This window comes from Myotis lucifugus, unplaced genomic scaffold (assembly GCF_000147115.1).
Source record: "Myotis lucifugus unplaced genomic scaffold, Myoluc2.0 scaffold_1884, whole genome shotgun sequence".
In the NCBI taxonomy this organism is placed as follows: domain Eukaryota; kingdom Metazoa; phylum Chordata; class Mammalia; order Chiroptera; family Vespertilionidae; genus Myotis; species Myotis lucifugus.
The window spans coordinates 37,262-55,638 of NW_005872932.1; the positions used below are offsets into that span (position 1 = coordinate 37,262).

An 18,377-nucleotide genomic window follows, 5' to 3' on the forward strand; every position below is an offset into this window, starting at 1 on the left:
TGGTCTGCCCTCTGGAGGGTCAGGGGCTGGGGTACCCAGGAAGGCTCAGGGGTGCTACTCCATTATTTTATTTCCCCCTGAACAAGTCCCCTCTGTCATCATCCAAGACAAAGATTTTTTACAATCTTATTGATCCAGGCAGCACCAAGGACAGAGCCACATGGCTCATCTGTACAGACTGGGTTCCCTCCAACATTTCCCCGCGCTTCTTGGGAGCTGGCACCTATGCTGGTCTCTGGGGCCCCAGGGACAAAGCAGACCTTGTACCCAATTCCTAACAGAATTACAGAATGGAGGGAGTGTGGCTGATATTGATACTTGGACTGGTCTTTTCTCCCCTATCTCCTGGCCACCATTTCTTTGTCCTTTCTCCGGCCACTGTGTTCCTGAGAGGCAGGTGGCATGGTGGGTTTACTGGACACTTTGGGCAAGTTCCTAATTTCTCTGGCCTCTGTTTTCCCACAGGGAATTGTCACTCTCTTCCTGGGTACAGGCTTTATCATTATTCAGACCTGCTTCCTAGTCCTGGCCCACCACTGACTGTGCCACCCTGGGCACGTCACCAGCCTTCTCTAAGCCTGTTTCCTCATCTCTAAAATTGGGACAATAGCCCTAGCCGGTTTGGCTCAGTGGATAGAGTGTCGGCCTGCAGACTGAAGGGTCCCAGGTTCGATTCCAGTCAAGGGCATGTACCTTGGTTGCGGGCACATCCCCAGTAGGGAGTGTGCAGGAGGCAGCTGATCGATGTTTCTCTCTCATCAATGTTTCTAACTCTCTATCCTTCTCCCTTCCTCTCTGTAAAAAATCAATAAAATATATTTTAAAAATAAAATAAAATAAAAAATAAAATTGGGACAATACAACTCACCACACAGGGTTGTTGTAAGAGCAAATGAGATCCTGCAATAAAAGCACTTAGCTCAGTGGCTGGCCCCTGCCGAGTAGCCAAGACACCAGCAGTGAAGCGGCTCAGGAAAGGGAGGCTCGGAGAGGTGGGGTGACCTCCCCGGGGTCACACAACAAGTAGGCGGTGAATTAGGACTGGCACCCAGCTTTCCAGCTTTCCAGTTTCCTGCCTGGGACCTATGGAGACGACACAGTGGTTGCTGTGGGAGCTGTTGGGGGCATTAGGCTTGACCTCACAGTCCCTCGGTCCCCGCCTGCCCCTCTGCTGGTGGCCTCCAGGTACATGGTCAGTTCTAGCCTCCCCTACAGGAATGTTAGGGTTCAGGGCCTAAAGCTGTGAACCTATGCTGTGGGGAGAGGAGAGGGAAGCATGGGGGTGCAGGTCTACAGGCAGGACTCCTGATCTCACGTGACAGAACCTCAGGTCAAATGGACTGAGACACCAGCCACAGGTCGTTGGAAGGCGAAGCTTCAGGCACAGCTGGACAGGGCGCCCAGGAAGCTGTGTATCTCCAACTCTCAACTCTGCCATCCCTTGGTTTACCTCGGACGGTGTCTGCAGTGTGTAGGACAGTGCCCGGCACACAGTTCACCTGGTGCCAGCAGCTCCAGGCTCACTTCCCACCAGCTTTGCAAACCCAGTGGAACATCTGCCTCCTTCCCAATGTTCCAGCAAAAGCTCCAGAATTGACGGAGTCGCCCAGTGAAGGCCTCCCATCCACCCCTGAGCCAGTGGTGGGGCCTGAGGAGCCCCCTCTTCCCTCATCGGCAGGCTTGGGTCACAGGCCCACCGCGCCCAGATCCTCAAGACTCCAGGCAAGGAAGGAGGGGGTCCCGCAAAGGAGTAACAGGAGGTGGGGCCCCAATCGTCAGAGGGGTCTGGGAATTGGGTGGGAAGAAACTGCTGAGGAGCGGAACGATGACTGCCAGCAGGGCAGGCTGGGCGGCTGGACCTGGGCCATCTCCTCCCAGCCGACTGGAGCCTGGTTATCTGGGAGGATGGGCGGGTCCTGAAGACACCAAAGGAGGCTGTGGGCCAACTGCACTGCTTGCAGCTAAACGGCTGGTTCTTTCTTAAAGAGAGACCCAAGTGATACATCTCCACAGGGAAAACGCGGAACATCCTGGCGGGTCCAGGCAAAGAACAAAGACCCTCCCACACCAGCCCCCCGGGAGAAGGGGTTTATGGGAGGGTCTTGGGATCTCCCAGAGCCCTGGGTGGGAGGAGCTGCCGCCCCAAGGGCATGACTAGTTAAACCAGGCACCACAGATTCTCCCTCTCTGTCACTGCTGCCTTCTGAGCCCTGTTTCTCTCTCTCTCTCTCTCTCTCTCTCTCTCTCTCTCTCTCTCATCTCCCAAGGCCACTCGTGACTTCTCAGCCCTGGGCTCACCAGGGCCATCATGGTGTCTGGCCTCCTCATCTCGTTTCCAAGGCAGAACCTGTTGCTGACTTTGCCAACCTCAGCTTCCTCATCCGTAGCGTGGAGATGGGCATTGTGAAGAGGAAATGAGATGTGGCTTGAAAAGCATTTTGCACAGAGCTTGGTGCACAGTCCATGTCCAGATTGTGGTGGGGATGACGTGAGCTCAGTGATGGACAGCTGGGCCTGGCACATAGCAGAGGCTCGGGAGAGGCAAGTTCCCTCTTTGCTCAGCCCGTAGAGGCTGGAGAGACACCAAAGGAAGCAGCTCGGGCCCCAAATTCCCCAAAGCTGCAGCTTCCCCTTCCCTGCACTCAGAATGGTTGTTTCAGTTCCCGCTTTAATTCTTGTTGAAACGAAGGTGAGGAGGGGAAGTGGGAAAGAGAAGAGAAATCAGCTTTCCTGCCCTCCCTGTGCCCTCCTCCTGCCAGGTTTGCCTGCTTTTGTGGTCAGCCTGCTACCACAGCTGAGACCAAAACTCCAAAAGGGGGTGGCTCGGCCCCTGCCCACTGTCTTCTGGGTGCCAGAGAGACGCTGGCATCGGGAACCTGGCCTCAGGCCGGCCTCAGGTGGACTTCAGGGGGCTGGATGCTGCCTGGGTCAGGGATGGGCTGGTGACTGGAGCACAGAGGACGTGATGACCCTGTCCGAGAGGCACCGTGATTAGCCCTGTCCATCAGCCAGAGATGCAGGTTCCTTGAGGGTAGGTGGCCCGTGCCAGGTCACACAGCAATTGGTGGTGGATCCCGGCTTATCTGACTCCTCAGGGGAAGGAAGCTGAGTCTTGCGCCCCCCCCCCCCCCCCCATCCTGTGCCTTTGCAGGCCAGGGGCTGGGCAAGGGGGATTCCGGGCTAGTTTCCCAGCAGCCAGGCCAGCCAAGGTTGGGAGGCCTCTTCCCACATCCAGCCTGGTCTGGGCTGGTTCCTGGCTGGCTGGCAGGCGTGACTCAGGCTTCCAGCTCCTGCCTCTGGCCAGCAGGTCTGCTCATCCCTTCCAGATATGAGGTCCTTGGGGCGGGGGCAGAGGAAGAAGGGAGGCTGCTAGGTCATCTGCAGGGTGTCCTGAGACCCTAAGACCCAAGCAGCCCAAGGCGCTCCAACCCTTGTCAGCGCTTCCTTACGTCTAAACTGAATTGCTTCTGCAGCATAAACTGACCGGTGGTTGTTGCCTGAATTGTAAAAAGGTTGTCCCTTCTGTGGGGTGAGAGACTGCATTCAGTGTTTCTGCTAATAGTACCTGGAGGGGGAAGGTGTCCGGCAGAGGAGAGAACTTGTACATGGGCGGAGCGGCTGGGAAGCCAGGTGGGGAAGGCTGAGGCTGGGCAGTGGCACTGGGGCTCTGCTTGGGGGTTTTATGATGGGCCAGCGCCCTCAGGCCTCCCCTCTGGTCCCTCTTTGCTCACTCATCCCATGCTCTGGCTGCAATATTTATCCTTCATTTCCCACACAAGGTAGGCCCAATCCCCACCTCAGTGCCTCCCGCCCGGGATGTCTCTTCACTTTTCCAAGTCCAAGTCCCCTTGGCCCTTTAAGGCCCAGCAACAGACATGTCTTCTCCAGCGGCCCTTCCAGGTCCCTCCCTCCCAGGTGTACCATGAGCCCTAACACCTGAGCTCTCCCCCCAGGTGGCAGGAACTGAGTCCCAAGCCCTGCCCTGAGGCTGACACCCCCAGGAAGCCCTTGGCGCTGCTCCCATTCTTGGGACACACCCTGGTGGGTGTGACCACAGGAGTTCCTCCGAGAACTGGCTGCTGGACTGAAGGCCAGGCCTCCTTGCCCTTCTGGATCCCAGCCCAGCTCAAATCAGGCCAGGAAATCCATGCTTCTAACCCGCACAAGCAGCCTCCTAGCAGACCTGAGTTTGCAGTAGGTGTTCAATTCATGCACGACGGACCAAGTGTTTACCGGCAATTCAAACCTGAATGTTCTCAGTTTGGTCTAAACTTTTGGCCCTGACTTGGTTCCTCACTCTGCTGGCCTGTAAAATGGGTTCGGGGGTGAGGTCAGTGCTTATACTGTGCAGAATAAAAGGGTCCTCTCTCCCTCTGGCAGCTCATCTTCACTGCCTGCGGGTGGCCATTATGACCACATTCTACCGAGAAGGTCAGGATCACACAGTGAATAGGGGCCAAGATAGAGCAAGAGTCTGGGCCCACAGCTTTGAGTCCTGGTTTGGCAGCAAGGAGGAGTCGGGGGAGGACTAGCACAGGCAGGGAGAACCTCACTCAGGTGGGTTCTCAGAGGCATCACCTCTAACCCCACAGCCCATACCTATCACTCCCAGTGAGCTCCGGGCCGGCTAAAGGGGAAATGTGGGAATATCTGATGGCAGATAGTAGGTGTGCAATAAATGCTTTCGGAGAAAAGGAAGAGATCTAAAAAGGGAGGGAGAGGGTGCATAAGTGGATAGCCACATAGAGGACTGGGCACGTCAGCGAATGAGCTATTCAATAAATGGAGAACAAGGTGGGGGTGGTGGGTGGAGGAGTGAGTGACTGGGAAGATGGCTCTGGGCGTAACAGCTGAAGGAGGAGTCAGAAGCTCTTTGGTCACTAACCTGTCCATTTGACAGATGAGAAGACTGAGAAGAGGCTGAGGAGAAAAGAAGCTGCTGAGTCTATAGGGCTGACCTTCGACCAGCAGCCTCTGGTCTCCCTACTCCCCCCGTTCTCTCTCCTCCTCATCACCCTCTTTCCTCCGCTGGGTGGGGGAGGGTTCCGGGAAGGAGACCTTTCCTCGACCTCCTTGCTCCTCTTAGGCCCAGTTTCCGCCAGACCTTGGTGTTAGGGTATTAGGGAGGGGGTGGCCCCCACAGGGGCTATTTCAGTCAGAGACAGCCCTGCCAGGAAACAGAGGAAGCTGCCCGCCCATCAGAGGTGTCACAGCCTGGGCTGAGGGTGTGGAGCCTCATGCCTGGCTTCCCCTTGCTCCAACACACTCAGGGCCACCACGGCGCTTCAGGGACAGGAGGCTGCATGTGAGTGTTGGTGCATCTCGGGACCGTGGGCCAGTGCGGAGTGGGGCTGGGGTCGGCCACAGGGACTGTGACTTTGGGCAGGCAGGCTGGGCTTAGCACTGACCTGAAGGAGGTCCACAGAGTTGGGGGTGCCCAGAGGAAGGGACCCCACCCAGCTGGGGGATCGGCAAAGGAAGAAGCACCCCGGCCGGTGAGCTCAGTTGGTTGAGCATCTTCCCGTGCACCCAGAGGTCACCAATTCGATTCCAGTCATGGGTTCAGTTCCTGGGAGGCAAGTGATCAATGTTTTCTCAGATCGATGTTTCTCTCTCTCTCCCTTGTTCTTTCTCTAAAATCAATGAAAACGTATTTTTTAAAAAAGGAAAGGAAGAAGCAAGATTGGATGTGGAGCTTGATGGACACAGGTTTTTGAGGAGCAGAGATGGGGCGAATGGCACTTTGTGTGAAGGGAACAGTAGATGGGGCGGCTGGAGAGGAAGCCTGGCTTGCTGGCCGTCTCCGTGTCTTGGGAACAGTGTGGTGGAGGGGCAGCGCTGAGGGCCTGGGGTACTTCAGCTGAGGCTCGAAGGCTCAGCAGTGGCTTGACTGTCAGGACAGGGGTTTGAGCTTTTCCCCAAAGGACAGAAGTGGCTGGGGTCTGAGCTGGTCTGGGCCTCAGGGTCTAAGAATGGGTGACAGATATGATGGCTGTGGGGAACCAATGTCACTGCTGCCTGGCAGAGGTCTCTCTCTCGCGCTCTCTCTCTCTCTCTCTCTCTCTCTCTCTCTCTCTCTCTCAACCAGCTCCTGCCAGGACTGGGAGAACAGCTCACCCCTCCTATGTCCTGGGAAGGCAGAATGGATGCGGGAGCCAGGTGACAGCCAGGCCTGGAGCAGACCTGAAGGTTTGCCCTGGATCCTTTCATGCAGCACTGCGTCCTGCACTGAAGTCAGAGGGGTCTCTGGGGTGTGTCTGAGGGTGACAGGCCCCTCAAAGAAGGGTTCAGGGGCACAGCACGGTTCCTTCCACCAGCTTCCTCCTCCTCCCAGGACCCTCTGGCCCAGCAGGCTGCTCTCCTCAGACCCTGCCTGCTCCACCTTCCTCCCCACCTGGGAACTCCCCAAGCGTCCTCACACCCCTCTCCACCCAGGGCAACCCCCCTCGACCATCACGGGCTTGCTCCATCCTTCATCCTCTGAAAAGTCTCTTCCACCCTATGGGTCGCACTGGTCTCGCCTCTCAGACTAGTCCATATACTGAGTAGGGCAAAAATAGGTTTACAGTTGTTATTCTAGATAATAAGACAATAACTAATAAATAAAAATATAAGAATAAACCGCTTATTCTTGTAAACCTACCTTTGCCCCACCCTGTATAAGTATAGGTAAATGTGTGTATGTATTTCTGTATCTGTATCTATCCACCTTCGTCTGCATCTATATACTGTGTGCTCATGCACCCAGCAGGCAGTAAGTACTCATTAAGTGCCTAGCCTGCAGAAACCAGAAAATAAATGCATGAATGAAAGAATGGTCTGAACAGTGAGTGAAGAGGCGAATGGATAAACTGTACTAATCTTGCCTTCCTGGCTACAGTGGGGGTATCGCCAGGCCTCCTCCTTGGCCTCCCCCTTGTGCCTAACTGGTGAGCTGGGCACCCAGCACTAACTCATGGGATGAAATCGACAAGAATCTTAGGTGACTTAAGGTGATATGGCGCGTGATATAACAGACTGGAGAATCCGAACATCATCGTTTTGCAGTTGCCCAGAATCTGGGTAAAATATTTTCATCAAAATCAGATTTTAAGTTGGAAGAAATTAGTGTGGGGAGTTACGTTTTGCTCTATTATAACTTTTTAAAATCTCATAACTTTACTTAGCAGTATATCCACATTAGGGACAGCTACCAATTGCCCTGTGCCAAGCACTGATCTTCACAACAGCACTATGAGGCAGGTACTATATCACCCCATTTTATAGAAGGGGAAACAGAGGCATGGAGGTTGAGTAATGAGCCTCAGGCCACACAGCTCACACGTGGCAGAGCCGGGATTTGAACCTGGGCATCTGGACCAGAGCCCATGTACTCAGCCTCGACCCTCTAGCACCCTCTGAGTGCATTTGCAGGACTTTGTATTTTTTCTGGGCCTCCGTTTCTCCCGTCTGTAACATAGAGAGAGGGGGGGGATTTGACTCACTATCTCAGTGGCAGGTCCACGGAGTTAAGTAGTGAATTCTCTATGGACACCAGTAAATGTGAAAATGCCAATTGAGAAGTGAGCAACAAGAAGTTGCTCATCCACCAGGGGCAAATCCTTCAGGCATCTGTGCTACCGGCTCCCCCAAACGTCAGCCTGAAGGGATGAGTGGAGGGATCAGGTGTAGGATAAAAAGCAAGGCATGGCGTTTATTAAGCACCTGCTGCATGTCAGGCCCAGCATGCATCTTTCTGATGAGGACATCGGCCCAGAAAAGGTAAGTGGAAGCCCTGGGTTGAACAGCATGGCAGAAGAGAAGGCAGGATTTGAACCAAGCCTCCTGATTCTCTGAAGCTGGGCTTGGAACCTCTACATTCCATGTCCATGGGCTACACCAAGATGCCTCCTGAGTCAGGTGGTTGGGCTCCGGCTCCAACTCCCACTTGGGCTCTGCCTCCAATTCACTAAGATTGAGCAGCCACTTCCCCGATTGCGTCTGGATTCCCCTCCCTATTAAGTAAGCTGTTGATGTGGTTGCTCCCTCTGCCGTCTGCCTTCAGGGAAGCTGTTTTTACTGTAGTCACCAGAGGGCGCTGTGGCTCCAGCCTTTGCAGCCTTAAGTCAAGTGGAAAAAGGCTTAGGGAACTCCTCAATCACCTCGTTCCCTCTTATTTTGCAGATAAGAGAACTGCAGCCAGAAGAAGGACCATGGCTTTGGAAGGTGGAGCTCAGGCCAAGGAGGTAGATGCTGTCCTTGGTCGGCTCACCGTGCGTGAATATTTTGTTCATGTTGATTCATTAAGAGTTACCACGGCCCTCTGTGCCTTGGGCCCGGGGCTGGACTCAGACAGAGAGGCACCAGACCTGGCACTTCTCAGGAGATTCCCAACCTGTGAAGGAGAGTCAAACAGGCAGGCCCACCAGGACCACCATCTCCGAACTCCAGGTGCCCGGGGAAGCCCTGGAGAGCATGATTTAGTGCCTCTAACCTCATAACATCCGGAGAAGTCGGTGCACCATTCCCCCATTTTTCAGATAGGAAAGCTGGCACTCAGAGGTGGTCTATCAATAGCTCAAGGTCACATAGCCAGTAAGTAAGTTGGTATTCAAATCGAAGTCCATCCATCTCCACTTATAGAAGAGAGACATTTGACTCAGATTTGGAAGGATGACAGGAAGTTCAGCCCTAGCTGGTTTGGCTTAGTGGATAGAGTGTCAGCCTTTGGACTGAAGGGTCCCGGGTTCAATTCCGGTCAAGGGCACATGCCTGGGTTGTGGGCACATCCCCAGTAGGGGGCCTGCAGGAGGCAGCCAATCAGTGATTCTCTCTCATCATTGATGTTTCTCTCTCTCTCTCTCTCCCCCTCACTCCCTCCCTCCCTCTCCCTTCCTCTCTGAAATCAATAAAAAAATACATATTTAATAAAAATAAAAGTTCACCAGAAAGTCTGGTGAGAAATGGATATTATAAATAGAAATTACTCCTGGCGGGGTAGCTCAGTTGGTTAGAGTGTCATCCTGATACACCAAGGTTGTGGGTTCAATCCCTGGTCAGGGCACATATAAGAATCAATCAATGAATGCATAAATAAGTGAACAACAAATCTATGTTTCTCTCTTGCATTCCAGGTTTTGTGAGGGCTGTGTGGGGTCTCTGTGGGGTGGTATCAGAGATGGTTCGGGTGGGGAGAGGGACAAGGACCTACTGGGTGGTCAGTGAAGGTGGTCACTGACAGATTGTGTGTTGCTTCCCTAGCCTCTCCAGATGTAGGAAGCCCGGTCAGGCAGCCATGGAGTGGCACAATGACACAAGCCAGGCTCTGGGCTCACCGCCGACCACCTGTGTCTACCGAGAGAACTTTAAGCGACTACTGCTGCCACCTGTGTACTCCGTGGTGCTGGCGGCTGGCCTGCCGCTGAATATCTGTGTCATTGTCCAGATCTGCTCGTCCCGCCGGGCCTTGACGCGCTCGGCCGTGTACACCCTGAACCTGGCCCTGGCTGACCTGCTGTACGCCTGCTCCCTGCCCCTGCTCATCTACAACTATGCCCGAGGTGACCACTGGCCCTTCGGCGACCTCACCTGCCGCCTGGTGCGCTTCCTCTTCTATGCCAACCTCCACGGCAGCATCCTCTTCCTCACCTGCATCAGCTTCCAGCGCTTCCTGGGCATCTGCTACCCTCTGGCCCCCTGGCACAAGCGTGGGGGCCGCCGGGCTGCCTGGATAGTGTGTGGAGCCGTGTGGCTGGCTGTGACAACCCAGTGCCTGCCCACAGCCTTCTTTGCCGCCACAGGCATCCAGCGTAACCGCACTGTCTGTTACGATCTGAGCTCGCCTGCCCTGGCCACCCGGTACTTGCCCTATGGCATGGCGCTCACAGTCATCGGCTTCCTGCTGCCCTTCGCTGCCCTGCTGGCCTGCTACTACCGTCTGGCCCGCCGTCTGTGCCGCCGGGACGGCCCCACAGGGCCTGTGGCCCAGGAGCGGCGTGGCAAGGCAGCCCGCATGGCTGTGGTGGTGGCAGCCGTCTTCGCCATCAGCTTCCTGCCTTTCCACATCACCAAGACAGCCTACCTGGCGGTGCGCTCGACGCCGGGTGTCTCCTGCCCCGTGCTGGAGGCCTTTGCAGCCGCCTACAAAGGCACGCGGCCCTTCGCCAGCGCCAACAGTGTGCTGGATCCCATCCTCTTCTACTTCACCCAAAAGAAGTTCCGCCAGCGGCCACACGAACTGTTCCAGAAACTCACAGCCAAGTGGCAGCGGCAGGGGCGCTGAGCCCCTGGGGCAGGACAGACCCCAATATCTCAGCCACAGCTATTTATTGAGCCCTTGTTTGGACCAGGCCTTGTGGGCACAGACACAGGGCAGCCTGAGCCTGGCCCTGCAGAAGGTCCCGTGAGCCATGGAGAGGCGGAGAAGCCATGTTAAGCTGCTCACACAAATATATGTGACATGTACCGTGATTGAGGAGTATGCTGCATGCTTTGGAGTCACTTATAAGGGAGTGAAGGAAGATGGGGGTGGGGAGGAGTGAGAGCTTCTGGGAAGAGGCATTTGAGCTGGGTTTTGAGGGATGACTATGAGTGGGGTATGATGTTCCATTCATTCAGCAAACCTTTACTGACGGCGTGTTCAGGCCTGGGTTGGTTGTGGGCCCCAAAAGAACCAGACCCATACAGGCTCCCAACTGCTGGAAGGATTGACGCAGTGATGTGAAGGCTGTGACTGAGGGAAGCGTGGCTGTAGGGACGGAGTGCTCGGAGGATGCCCATGACCCAGATCAAGAAGTCAGGAGAGAGCTTTTTGGGGGGAGAGGGGAGGAAGGGGAGCATCTGAACCAGATGTTAAAGGCTGTTGGGAGCTTTGCCAGCGGAAGCGGGGAGCATGTTAGTACAGCCTGGGCCAGCCCTATGCTAGGCGCTGCCCTGGGGCAGTCAGGCAGGGAGCTGGGATGGGCGGCATGTGGCCTCCTGTGTGTGAAAGCGGAAAACCTAAGAGCTGTCTTATGGCCACTCTCCAGACAACCAATGGCAGGAGGGGGGCTCAGCAGAAGGAGAAATCAGGGAGTGCTTCTTAGAAGAGGGGGAGCCTGAGGTGGGGAGGAGGCTCCTGGTGAAGGCACTGTGCATGCAAAACCCAGAGGCAGAGATGCGCTGCGCTTGGAGGTAAAGCAAGTGAGTTTCAACTCAGCCCAGGGGTTGGGTGTGTGCGGAGTGGGGCGTTAAGAAAAGAAGCTGGGTGAGACCAGAGCATTAAATGCCAGGAAGAGCCCCAGACCCCACTTACCCTCCGCCCACCTCTTCCAGACTCAGGGTATCCACCAGGCCCCTCCAAGGAGGGGAAGTGGCCCTTCGACATTGCTTCATTCTAAAAGGAGAGTCAACAGCTCAGGAGAAAGAGCCACCAGGGCCATCAGGAGGCTGCTACATGGAGATCCCGTGTCAGGGGCCTGCTGACCAGTCTCAAGACAGACTGCCCTGCCGGCTTCCTCTGTTCTGCCCTCTCAGCTCCATCATTCTGGCCTGCGGGTGCCTGGAAGGCTGCCCGGAGGCCATCTCATATGGACGCATCTCAAACACAGACCTGAGCCTTAAAAAGGCTTGTAAAGGCATCTTCACTGAAGGTCCAAGGAGGCAGCAAAGGGAAATACCAGGCAAGGCCCTTCCAGGTCCTCACCTGTTCTCCCCCTGCGCGCCTCTCCCCTCAGCCACACCTCTGCAGAGCCCCATCCTCTCTGCTCTTTTTCTCTCCTCCCCCACCCCACCCCTCAGACCCCTCTCCTCCTCTAGGCCTTATTCCCTCCTGTGGAACAGTCTGGCCTGCCCTTGGCTGCTGGTATACCACACAGACCCGGCATGGCGAAGTCTTCCTTTTCAGAAAGTAGAGGGAGGAGAGGGATGGGCAGAGCGATAGGGCAAGGACGGACTATATAACTGATTCAATATCTTCCTTTTAGCCCCACCTTATCGCCAAGGCTGTTGGGCAATGGGCACTCAGAGAAGAGCCCTGCAGAGTTAAACTCCATAGAGGTGTCTTGCAGCTGGCGGAGGAAGTGGGAGAACCAGGCCCGGCCCACCTTGGGATCCACTACAAGTGCTGTGGCTGGAGAGGCTTACAATTTGGACAAAAGGAACTTTGATTTTTTTGGGCTACAGTGAGATAGACACATGGTGATGTCAGAAGAAAAAGGCTAGTTCTTTTTTTAAAAAAAAATATTTTTATTGACTTCAGAGAGGAAGGGAGGAGAGACAGAAACATTGATGATGAGAGAGAATCATTGATCGGTTGCCTCCTGCATGCCCCACACTGGGGATCGAGCCTGCAACCCGGGCATGTGCCCTGACCGGGAATTGAACCGTGACCTGGTTCACAGGTCGACGCTCAACCACTGAGCCATGCCAGCAGCTTGGGTCTTTGACCATTCCAGTTTGGGGCCACTAAGTGCAGATTTTTGCCTGAGAGATAAGTATCTACTTTTTTAAAGCCCTAATGTTTTAATCTTTGTTACCCACAGCCCAAACAAACCCCTTTACTCAGATTCCATCCTGGTAGTAGACCTGGGTGGAGGCAGGCGGAGTCCTGACCTGGGGTGGAGCCCTCCACCCGGTGGTAGCGAGGAGTCCACAGGGTCTGGAGACGTCCAGGAAGGGTTTTTGGAAAAGGTGCAAAGCCTGGGGCGGGGTTACCTCACCTTTGGCTGGAATCTGAGGGGGTGGATGGGCTTCTTGAAGAAGAAAATAAGAAGGGGGCTGAATAGAGTCCTAGAACACCAACATTAGGGGACTGGGGAGGAGGAGGAGCCAGAGAAGTGGAGGTAGAAGCCTGAGGGAGGGGGGGGAAGGGTGTGGCATGTGTGATATGATGAGGCAGTGGAGTTGGGTGAGGGAGGGAGGGGCTGGAGGAAAGGAAGTTTTAAGTGATGGGTGGAGAAGTAAAGAAAGGATGGTTCTGAGGGAGACCAGGCTCATGTCAGCAATTAAGGACAGGGAAGGGGGGCGGGGAACATGGGGGACCCAGAGAGTCAGGAACCAGGGCCTGATTTGGGGAGATTTCCATTCAAAGTAGGAAAAGCCTGGGGGCACTAGATCTGTCCTAGCAATGGATGCAGCTGCCTCCTCCCTCCCTCATTCATTTAACAAACATTCTCTGTGCTCCTTGGAGATGGTGCTGGGAACCCTGAGGCAGCTCAGACCCAGACCCAACCCTCAGAAAGAATCCAGGGGGCTGGGGATGCAGACAAGGAGACAGACAGTTCATCCAGTAAACACTGATTGAGCACCTACTGTATTCCAGGCAGCATGCTGGCAGTGGGTCCCTGCCCTCGGGGAGTTCCTAGTCTGATGGAGAACGACAATAATGAAATAACCACAAACACATCTGAATCATTACAATTGAAGAGAAGGGTTCAGAAACACATACAGAGGGCTAGGGGCACAGAAGGTCTCCCTAGACCAGTGGTTGGCAAACCGTGGCTTGCGAGCCACATGCGGCTCTTTGGCCCCTTGAGTGTGGCTCTTCCACAAAATACCATGTGCGGGCGCGCACGTACAGTGCGATTGAAACTTTGTGGCCCATGCCCAGAAGTCGGTTTTCGGCCTGGGCGAGTCTATTTTTAAGAAGTGGCGTTAGAAGAAGTGGGGGGTGTCGGTCGGTCGGGTACCTCAATCAGATTGAGGACGTTTTTAGCAAAGGCCAGTTTAGGAGTACCCTAATTAAGTTAATAACAATGTACCTACCTATATAGTTTAAGTTTAAAAAATCTGGCTCTCAAAAGAAATTTCAATCGTTGTACTGTTGATATTTGGCTCTGTTGACTAATGAGTTTGTCAACAGTACAACGATTGAAATTTCTTTTGAGAGCCAAATTTTTTAAACTTAAACTATATAGGTAGGTACATTGTTATTAACTTAATTAGGGTACTCCTGAGGCTTAGGAAGAGCCACACTCAAGGGGCCAAAGAGCCGCGTGTGGCTCGCGAGCCGCAGTTTGCCGACCACGGGCCTAGACAATAAGCTCTTGGAATGGTCAGCAGATGCTGGGGACCACACGGGCCCTGACCCAGCGTGAAGGGCAGAGAAGGTTTCTTAGCTGAAGCCCAATGGCCTCAGAAGGCAGTAGCTCAGTAAAGAAGGGCTGTCACTAGACCTGTGACTTTGAACAGACCCCTCACTTCTCTGAGCCTCTGTTTCCTGACCGGTAAAGTGGATACTGCTATCAGCTCTCCCTAGGCCACCGGGGGTGTTGAGCATGGAAAGGTTAGAGCAGAATTCTCATGAAGTACAACAAAGTATTATAACCCAACAGAAGAATGGATAAAAGGCGCAAAGAGGCACTCCATAGAAAAGGAAATGCAGATAATCAAAAAACCAGAAAAGCCCTAGCCGGTTTGGCTCAGTGGATAGAGTGTTGGCCTGAGGACCGAAGGGTCCTGGGTTGTTTCCAGACAAGGGCACGTACCTTGGTTGCAGGCTTCTCCCCAGCCTGGGCCCTGTTCAGGGCACATGCAGGAGGCAACCAATCAATGTGTTTCTCTCACATCAATATTTCAAAATATTGCACAAAAACGTGCCATGTCTAAAAATCAATGGAAAAATATACTCGGGTGAGGATTAAAAGAAAAACAAAAACAAACAAACAAAAAAAACCCAGGAAAGATATTCGGTTCTAGCTTGACAATGCCTCCTCATGTGGAGTAGCCACATGGCCCACTGCCCTGAGCTCTTCTGCAAATGTGCCCTGGAGTGTGCAAAACACTCAGAGCAGCACTGTTCACAAGTGCAGACACCTGGAAACATTCAAATGCCCACCCGCTGGAGAGAGGATGAATGCCATATTCACACATTGGAATACTGCACGCAGCCAGAATGCACTACACTAGCATACAACGATATGGACAAATATTAGCAGCATGTTAAGTAAAAAGAAGTTCCCCAAATTACATACAGCAAGATGCCCTTTTTGTAAATTTAAAAACAACTAAGATTAAAATGTACACTTTAAGGAAATCCACAGATGCAAAAAAAAAAAAACTATATAAAAAGGGAATGATGGGCACAGGAGGGGATGGTTATCTTGGTGGTGGAGCAGTAGGAGAATGGGTGGGGGAACTATATAATGAGATGTAGGACATTGTAAAGGTCCTAGTTGTTTTGGTTTTTCGTGGGAGTCAAACAACTGGTGAGAATGTGTCATGCACAAAAGGTTATGAATCATCCAATTCTGTGCCTTGAGGTCTAATTATAAAGAAAAGAAACAGGACAATCTCAGGACATTCCTATTTGATTTTGGAATGGAATGGTCAGGAGATGCTGGGGATTACAGGGGCACTGACACAATATGAGGGCAGAGAAGGTTTCTTAGGAGTCAGGAGCCAGAGTTCTTTCCTGGAACTCATTGCTGCTGCTGCTTATTATTATTACTATTATTTTTTTTTAATTTAAAGTATTACATATGTCTCCTTTCGGAACTCATTGCTTCTTACTCCTCATCTTTCTCCCCGTTAACGACCTGAGGCCCAACATTATCCGTGACTTTGACCATCATAACCTTTCCACCTTGATTTCTCCAATGGGTTCTATAGCTGTGATCTTGCTGAGTAGACTCACGGAGCAGATGGATGATTGTTTTCATTCCCCTTTCACAGGCAGGAGCCTGAGCTCCGGAGGAAGAGTGACCTGCTAGATTCACGGGGCACATCTGTAAGGGTGACTGCATTGGGCCCGGCTCTGGACTCCCAGCACAGTGTTCCTCTCGCCACCCTGATGCCCAGTGCTCCCAGGCCCCTCCTAGATGAGTCTTTTGAGGACTGAAAACACCCAGGTCCCTCTGAGCCAGGAAGATAACTGTGTCTCACCCTGAATCAGAAGGGGCTGGAGGTTGGAGGACCCATGAGGAGCTGTAAGCGGCCAAGCCACTCTCTGATTGGGTGAGCTCCCCATTGTTGGAGGCCCAGCCTGGATCCTTAAACAGGGGACTCCTGACCCAAAGCCCCAAGCCAGTTCATCTCACAGCCACGCTGCAGGGGGCTGGGATCCTGCGACCCGGGTCTCCACTCTGCATCAGTGTGCCCATCTGTGAAATGGATATAAGAACCTCTACCCCAGAAGTGACGTGAAAACAGAAGATGACAGGGTGTGAGTTTGGAAAAGTATACATTTCAGGTGGTAGGGGACATCATTATTGGAAGAGAGCAGTGACTCCTGGGATGAAGGTGCCCCTGCCATACTACAACTGCCTCAAAAGAGGAGAAAGAAAACTCTAGAAGAGACAAGAGTCTGACTTCAAATAGAGGCAGAGAGAGGCCAGACCCACTCCCTACTTGTCAGATGTGGCAACTGAGGCCAGGGATTTACCCAAGGTCACACAGCAAGGCAAGGGCCGAGCGGCACTGGGCCAGGCAGGGCTGGCTTCCTCGTCATCCATTTCCCAGTAAAGAGAGAAAAACGTGCTTGCCCCCCCTCAAGGCAGAAATGAGACACAGCTGCAGTGAGGGACTCACAGCGAAGAGGCTGGTCGCAGGTCACAGAGAAAGAGCTTTCTTCTCCCTGCAGAGACTTTCCACAACCCCAGGGAAGCAGCAAGCAGGGCCCGGGGGCCTGGGCGAGTCCTACTTCTCTCCTGCGGTCGTCAGGCAATCCCTCCAGCGTCTACCATCCTGCCCTTTGCCCATCCCTGCCCCTCTCATCTGGACCAGGGCCCCCTGCTCCCAGGTCCTCCCATCTTAGTCAGGCCCAGCCTCAGTCCTCTTGGGCTGAGGGGACCAGAAGGATCCTCTGCTCCTGGGGAGGGTGAACCCAGAACCCAGGAGGAGGAGGCTGCTGGGGCCAGGAAAGGCTGTCTGGAGGAACATGGTGTTTGAAGCTCCTGAAATCTGAATTTGAGTCATCGCAGTCGCTGCCATTTCCTGACTGTAACACCGGTGGTCAAAGTTACTTCTCCTTCATGACCCATAGAAGGGGTAATAATATCTACCTCCAAGGGTGGTTCAAGGACTAAATAAATGAAATAATATTACCAATACATCCAAGACGCTGCACAAATCCCCATTCGTCCACTCGGATGCAGCGCTGTCATGCATTTAAACTGGGCCAGGGAAAATGAATGGGACCTGGTAGAGGCCGGCGGGGAAGGGAAAGCCCCAGTTTTCCCTAGGACGCGAGACTTGCCAAACCAGACTGGGAGCAGAGGCCTGGGGGAGAGGTAGGAGGGAGAAGCGATCCACACCTTTCCTGTCAAGGAGGGTGGAGCAGCTGTAGGTTTGGCTGTGGCGAGTCAAGGGCGGTCCTATCGAAGCTCCTTCGGTACGTGAGGATGGAGGAGGGAGTGCACTTTGTGAAGGGATTAATTTTTAAAAGGCTCCAGGCCCTGGCTGGTTTGGCTCAGTGGATAGAGCGTCGGACTGCGGACTGAAGGGTCCCAGGTTCGATTCCAGTCAAGGGCACATTCCGGGGTTGCGGGCTCGATCCCCAGTGTGGGGCCTGCAGGAGGCAGCCGATCCATGATTCTCTCTCATCATTGATGTTTCTATCTCTCTCTTCTTCTCTGAAATCAATAAAAATATATTTTAAATAAATAAATAAATAAAAATTAAAAGGCTCCTGAAGGAACTAGGAAGCAACTGAAAGGAAGTAAAGGAAGCGGTCTTTCCTACCCTCGGAGGGGTTCTGGATGGTGGGTGCTGATTTACCTGCCCAGGATTTCCAGGGGGGGGTGGGCAAACCCGGCCGGTAGAGGGCGCAAGAGCCACGTGCCCTGGAGCTCAAGGGAAGGAGGAGGAGGCCCGGCGCCGGGCGGGCAGCTGGAAACCTGAGAGCGGGCGGGGGCGTGGTCACAGGCGTGGGACTGGTTGGGGGAACCTCGGAGCTGGACGGACCGCAGAGGTGGGAGGGGCGGGGCGTCTGGGGGCCCGAGGGGCTGGACGGGGTCGCAGTCGCAGCGCGATTCTCCTCCGACGGCCCAAGAAAGGGCGTGGCGAAAGGGCGGGGCGGGGAGCGGCCGAAGCCCGAGTCCGCCCGCGGCGCCCACGACTCCCCCTGGCGGCGAGCCCGGCCCCTTCCCCGCCTGGGAGAGCCGTGTACCTGAGTATCGGTGTGCACGGGTGTGTGGGTCCGAGGTTGCCATGTTGGTCCCTGGGCAGGAGCTGTTGGACCGCAGGGGGTGCAGCGTCCCGGCTCTACGTCCGCGGAGCTGAGCGCACTCAGAGCCGGCGGAGTCGGAGTGAGTCCTTCGGGGGCAGCTCGGGCCGCGAGGGTCGCTGCCGCGGTCTCATCCTCCCCTCTGGCTCCTCCCCGCTTCCCTCCCCACCCCCTACTCCCGATTCCCAGCCTTTGGCGCGCGGGGAGCCCACCACCTCTTTGGGGTGGGAGGCTCCGCCCCCCGCCCCCTTTCCTC

At 54.3% G+C, this 18,377-nt stretch overlaps 1 protein-coding gene and 1 long non-coding RNA gene across 3 annotated transcripts; one reads left to right on the forward strand and one right to left on the reverse strand.

Moving 5' to 3' along the window:
* Positions 1-6,092: 6,092 nt before the first annotated feature.
* On the forward strand, positions 6,093-10,447 carry P2RY6 (pyrimidinergic receptor P2Y6). Of its 2 annotated transcripts, none has more exons than XM_014450256.2 (3): positions 6,093-6,189; positions 8,164-8,252; positions 9,241-10,447. In XM_014450256.2, the coding sequence occupies exons 2-3, from the start codon at positions 8,230-8,232 to the stop codon at positions 10,259-10,261; spliced, it is 1,044 nt and encodes a 347-aa protein (XP_014305742.1). In that variant the 5' UTR covers positions 6,093-6,189; positions 8,164-8,229; the 3' UTR covers positions 10,262-10,447. The 2 variants fall into 2 exon arrangements, with proteins under 2 accessions (XP_014305742.1, XP_014305741.1); XM_014450255.2 differs by lacking the exon at positions 6,093-6,189 and adding an exon at positions 6,701-7,062.
* A 2,031-nt stretch (positions 10,448-12,478) lies between these two features.
* On the reverse strand, positions 12,479-17,417 carry LOC111824512. The gene is made up of 2 exons (XR_002827606.1): positions 17,211-17,417; positions 12,479-13,323 (listed from the first exon to the last, which is right to left on the reverse strand). It is a non-coding gene; the product is annotated as an uncharacterized LOC111824512 (long non-coding RNA).
* Between the last annotated feature and the right edge of the window lie 960 nt (positions 17,418-18,377).

What these genes read in the sequence shown, in the direction of transcription:
- P2RY6 (XM_014450256.2), top strand. Translation starts at nt 8,230, where the DNA reads ATGCTGTCCTTGGTCGGCTCACC. An exon ending in CTGTCCTTGGTCGGCTCACC is followed by an intron (nt 8,253 to 9,240) that starts GTGCGTGAATAT and finishes TTGCTTCCCTAG; the next exon opens with CCTCTCCAGATGTAGGAAGC.